At 41.7% G+C, this 6,044-nt stretch overlaps 1 protein-coding gene across 1 annotated transcript; it reads left to right on the top strand.

Moving 5' to 3' along the window:
* The first annotated feature begins 4,293 nt into the window (after positions 1 to 4,293).
* LOC139561783 (E3 ubiquitin-protein ligase RNF186-like) lies at positions 4,294 to 5,753 on the top strand. The gene has a single exon (XM_071379064.1). The coding sequence runs from the start codon at positions 4,420 to 4,422 to the stop codon at positions 5,059 to 5,061; it is 642 nt and encodes a 213-aa protein (XP_071235165.1). The 5' UTR covers positions 4,294 to 4,419; the 3' UTR covers positions 5,062 to 5,753.
* The last annotated feature ends 291 nt before the right edge of the window (positions 5,754 to 6,044 follow it).

The following is a 6,044-nucleotide window of genomic DNA, read 5'->3' on the forward strand; positions in this document are numbered from 1 at the left end:
ACTGTAAAGTTTGGAGGAGACAAAGACAATGTACATACAAAACACTGTACTATGAGGACTGTGAGAAGTGTCAGGGTTATAGGAGGTGGCTTCTACCTCTATTCCATGTCCCTGGTTACCAGTTACCACCACAACCTAGAGATGACTTAATATCAGGGCAACCAGGAGATAACCCTGGCTGCAGTAGGAGAGAGGAGAGGATGTCAAGGCATGGGTAAAGCAAGAGAGGAGAGGAGATATGGAGTGAAAGAAAACAGAGAGAGGGAGAGCGAGCCAGTATAAATAAGAGGTAGAGAGGTAGATTAATGAAGTGTGTTGTTAATTTTTACTGTAAATGAGAACCATGATGTGTCCGGTGAGAATTTTGGTAGTGGAGAGGAACGTCAAAGCTCACCGTTATCTGAGGGGTGTGTGACAGCGAGTGTATGAGGCGGTAAGTGTTTGTTATCTTCCCACACACTACATGGTTATGAATTCTCGGTGACTTTAACTCCCATGGTGGTTTCATATCAACTGAACTACATACAGTAGATCAAGTATGGCAATATATTAATATACAGGCTATCATAGCAGTTGTGACATCATGCAGTATGTATTTTTGCCATTCTGTTGTAATGCTGCACTGTATACCATTTCTGACTGTGGATGTCAAGGAGTTGGAGAAAGTCATTCATTATTGTCAAGCAAATTACACAGGGTATATGTTGACCAAATTTGTCTGGAATGTGTATTGAGATTATTGAACCAAATACAAGTGTGACATGTACAGATAGACCAATCCCATGGAAACATGTTTCTTACAATCTCTGCTCCTGGGGCCCAATACAAAATAGACCACTATTGCTAGGCAACTGCCCTGTTGAGTACGGCTTGCCTTGCTCTATCCCATGTGAATGGAGAGGCTGCTGTTTATGAAAGTACAGTTTGATCTTTATGAGGTAAACACATGGACACCTAAGGGAATATCAGATGAGTACAGCACACCCCTTTTCCATCATGTACTGTATATTACAATTGATTTTCATATTGTGGTTCATTGGTCCTATTGTGCAGCAGTGGAACAACACTTTGGGAGGAGATCCTTGGCAGTTTACTTGATTCAAATCTCTATTTCACTAGTCAACTATCAGTGGAATTTTAAACAAACCCAGTAGTGCTGAGGGCATTCTTATTCCTTGTATGATCGTTGCGTTGGTGTTGTTGGTGCATCAGCATTCTAACTAGCCCACAGTGAGAAATACCTGAAACGCAACCAAACACAACAACACACAGAGGGACAGAGAGAGAGTGTCGGGCCCGGTAATCACTTCTATCCACAGCTCCTGTCCTACTTTGTTTTTCCACCTCCACTTCTCTACCTTTTACTTATTATACTGCTTTCATATAGAGAAGAAAAGGGACATGTTTATCTGACCCCTCTTACAAACAGACCCATTTCTACCACCTTTTTGCCTGCATAACCCTTTTATAATTACCATGTGCAGGCTGAAATGCCAGGGACAAGTGGCAGTAGTGGTGTGCAGATGTTGGGGGGCATCTATTTTAATAAATCTATTGAATATACACCATCAAAAATCAACATTATTAATTTGTTTTGGCAGGTGCTAAGAAACTATAAAATGTATTTTCAAAACCATAGAATGGCATATTTTTTGTTGAATTATGTTACCTTATGTTAGTCTGAAGCCATTCGGCTATGGGTTTCACAGCCCTGTAATAATATATATATTTTTAAACTGACAAATACAGATTTTTACTCTAATCTGGCAACCCTCATAAAATCTGACATATTACCAGTATCCCAAAGTATTAAGCGAAAACAAGCATAGAAAACAGTATTGGCATTAATAAAAATTTAAAAAACGTAAGACTACTATTATATTATAACTATTTCGGTGACAACCTGGTTGATTAACAATATTGGGTTGTTGTTTTCTATATAAAAAAATGTGGGACACAAAAAATAAAAAATAAATTGCAATCCTATCTTCAAAAGCGTGCGAGTATCCTGTTCATATTTCACAACCACGGGCTTTTGTAGCTGCCTTTACTCGATTGAGCAAAAATAATAGCTTACACTTGATTTGGGCTAAATTATTGCATGCTAAATGATCCTGATCAGTGATAGTTGAGCAAACGAATAGATGAGCTATACCACCTCCACTTATTTGCCCATCCAGAAACCAATTAACCAAGTAGCGTATACAGAAGGAGATCAGTGAAACAAAATCACATTGATTGAAGTCACGGGCTTTTGGTTGGGAGTAGTTCTAGGCTACTAAACGACTGTGAGTGAAGAGCAAAATAATCCACTAGCTAAACTAAACTACATAACATGCAGGCAAAATGTTCTAATAAATGAGCCAACTAGACAAGATGATCATGAGCAGCACTCGCCTCAATTTAGCTAACATTTTCCCAGCCTAATTGTAGCCTAACCAATATCCAAACAGAGATTCAGTGAAAACAAATCGGACATTGATTTATCAAGAGCCCCCATGCTTGTCTCAAAACAGAGCGATGGCGCTGTCCCAATCTGAAAACTGCGCACAAACTGAAATTATAATCTAGTTGACCGTAGGCGGGTAGGCTATTGCTTGAAATGTATTACAATGATTGGATGACTTTGGGCGTTTCAGTAAGCAACAATTTGATAGTATGCCTTCAATTGCATTAGCCTACTTTATGCCAATATTTTCATCGTTCAGTGATAGTTATTCCCACAGTAATTCATATTGGATCCATCCAGTTGTGGTTAAGAAAACAGTGCATGCTTAGTGGTGGGTTATGGGAGAAGTGGCAGGACGATGGTTAACTGGCGTTGCCTCGCAACCATCAAGAGTTTAAAGCCTCTTAAATTGTAAAGTCCCCTGTTTAGGGCACCTACATTTTGTTTTATAAATCGATTTGTGCACATGCCTGCAATCGTTACATCATAGCGCAGTAGGAGAGAGTGGTTTCATCACAGTAGCACATTCAGAGATCGATTTATAGCGATTCATCTCAAATAGTTTATAGATAAAAAAAAAAAAAATGTCATAGATAGACAAGATTAATATGAGATGAAAGGGAAGTTCCTAATGGGTTCAGGAAGCTAAGATAGAGCTCAGTGAGACCTTCACAGTGATGGGGGCTGATGTTCTGATCAAATCACATTTTATTTGTCACATGCACCAAATACAACAGGTGTAAGACCTTACAGTGAAATGCTTACTTACAAGCCCTTAAGCAACAATGAAGTTTTAAGAAAAATACAACAAAAAAAGAAATAAAAGTAACAAATAATTAAAGAGCACCATTAAAATAACAATAGCGAGGCTATATACAGGGTGTTCTGGTACAGATCAAGAGAGACCTTTAGAAAATATGCACATTTTCTCTAACACTAAACATACAAATCTGTATTTTATAGTTATAAGGAAGGTGAAATGTTATAATCTGATTATACTATATTTAGGAAGTATATACATAATTTCAAGCGGTATTTATACAGTTCTGTTGAATAGGAAATACGTCATATAAAATATTTCATATTTTTATCATATTTGTACTGTGTATTTGAGCTGTCCTCAAGTGAATACACCTCAGCAATAAAAAAAATTAAATTACAAAAAAAGTGAGACTTTCTTGGAGTATGCAACATTACTAGTTATTGTTTATGGCCCTCTCGTAATAAATAATTACTTTGGGGAATTACATTTAGTTACATTTAACTGGTTTAAATAGCATAGTGCGTGCCAATGCCGCCTCAGCATTACGGCTAAGTTTCATACTAAGCCGTAGGCAGAAGTTTACCGAAATGATTACTAGATCATTAGGCGGCAATAAAAGTTTTGGCTTTGATACCGGCAATAGCTTTCAGATATATGGAAAAGGCGGAAAAAAGTTGGCAGTATGGGAAAGTTGGCGGAAGAACGTCTTAGTATGAAAGGGATATCAGTTTGAGTGTGGATCCTGCAGTCAGGCTTTCCATTTCCTCTGCTCCCCACTGCTAGGGGCTAGGGGGCAGGCTTTACATCTCTTCTTCATTTGGTAATTAACTGAAGCCAGTGATTCAAGGGCTTAGGAATCTCGTCATAAACCAAGCTGAAACAGAACAGAAAACCCCAAGGACCAGGTTTAAGATGAACTATTTGTACCCCATATAGGCCTAGGCCCATTTTATTTTCCCTCTGTTACACACATACTGAAAGGTTAGGTTATGATAGCCAAAAACACTTGAACTGTAATACTGTATCAGAATATAATCAATATGTATTATATCATATCTTCCTCCATGTTCTGCAGACATAGAACATCTGCAGCAAAGAACATCTGCAGCAAAGAACATCTGACCACCCCAAACGCAGTCTGACCCTGAACCCCACCCCCCTCCCCCCCAACTCCCATCCCCACTTCCATCTCTCCCTTTCGCTCACGATGGCTGAGCCTCCAGAACCAGTGCACTTCCAGGGGGACCAAGCATCAGCAGAAGCAGCGGCACTCGGCTCTGAGCCGGGTGAGTCCACAGAGGTGGAGTGTCCCATCTGCTACCACGAGTACAACCAGTGTGGCAAGTGTCCTCGCATGCTGGAATGCCTCCACGTCTTCTGCACCGAGTGCCTCCAGAGAATCCAGCTGTTCCCGTATCCAGCTGAACCCGCGGACCCCCAGAGCCCTCGCAGCACTGCCATTTTCTGCCCCCTCTGCCGCCACCCCACCCTGCTGGAGACCGGCGACCCCCTCACCCTGCCCTGCAACTCCCGCATCCTGGCTCAACTGCCCCCCATGGCTTTCTGCACACCCGTGTCGATGGCTGCCCACTTGGCCACCGTCACCCAGAGGGTGGTCCTCTCCCTGGATACCAGCAGGGACGCCCGCTTCATCATCCTGCCCACAGTGAGCCTAAGGGTGGAGCAGATGCACCCAAGCGATAGGCCCCATGGTGGAGGTGTGGGCCTGGTGGGTGAGGTGGAGGTGCTGCAGCACCACAGGAGGACCCTGGCCGTGGTGTTCTGGGTGTTGTTTGTGATGACCTGCGTGGTGGGACTGGTGTTTGGGCCCAGGTTTTTCCGCAACTGAGGGGAGAAGGAACCGGGGGGCCTGTTCCAATACTTTTACATGCTGCCTTCCTTCCTTTTGTCTTTCCTTGTTAGTTCCCCCTTGCTCAAGGAAGGAAGGAAGGAAGGGTGTATTGTCAAAATATTTGAATATGGCCTAAGATCTAGACTGAACTACGGGCCTACATCAAACGTAGCCTTGAAACGTCCTGTTAACTTCAATTCAACTGTAAATGACATATCTTTAAAATATATAAAAGGTTGATGCATACAGTCTCATAATCACATGTCTAGTTCCGATTGTTGAGAAAATTATATATAGACAGTTCTGAGTTGTTTGGCTATGCACTGATTTAGAGTTCCCTCTAGTGGTCTAATCTAGGAGCGCCTATTACATTGGGGCGCCAGGTAGCCTAGTGGTTAGAGTGTTGGGCCAGTCAACAGCTTGCTTGTTTCGAATCCCTGATCCGAATAGGAGATAAATCTGCCGATCTGCCCTTGAGCAAGGCACTTAACCCTAATTGCTCCAGGGTTGCGCAATAATGCCTGATCCCTGGCCTTGACCCCACTCTCTGAGAGTGTCTCAGGGGGAGTGGAATTTCACACCAAGCACTTGTACAGGTTAACCATTAGTACATGTGTAAGTCGCTCTGGATAAGAGCGTCTGCTAAATGACTTAAATGTAAATGTAAATGTGTGAAACAGGACAAATATAAGCACCCCCTATTTGACCTTTGATTGTATTGGGTATTTATTAAAATCTTTTCATATGTTTCACATTTTGACTCTCTCTCCCTGTGCATGTGTGTGTGTGTAAAATCATTTAGGCTACATAATGAAGATGAATTATGACTAATGTGAATGTGGAAAATGTATTGTGGAATAAAATCTCCGGAATATTTCTACAGGGGGACGAGGGCACGTTTAGCAAAAACGTAAAGGGAGCATACACGACGTCATACGCCGCGTTGGCTTGTAACAGTCGAGAGAAACGGTTTTAGAGTC

Source organism: Salvelinus alpinus, chromosome 31, assembly GCF_045679555.1.
Source record: "Salvelinus alpinus chromosome 31, SLU_Salpinus.1, whole genome shotgun sequence".
NCBI lineage: Eukaryota > Metazoa > Chordata > Actinopteri > Salmoniformes > Salmonidae > Salvelinus > Salvelinus alpinus.

Coding starts and splice junctions, on each gene's coding strand:
- LOC139561783 (XM_071379064.1), top strand. CDS start 4,420: ATGGCTGAGCCTCCAGAACCAGTGCACTTCCAGGGGGACCAAGCATCA.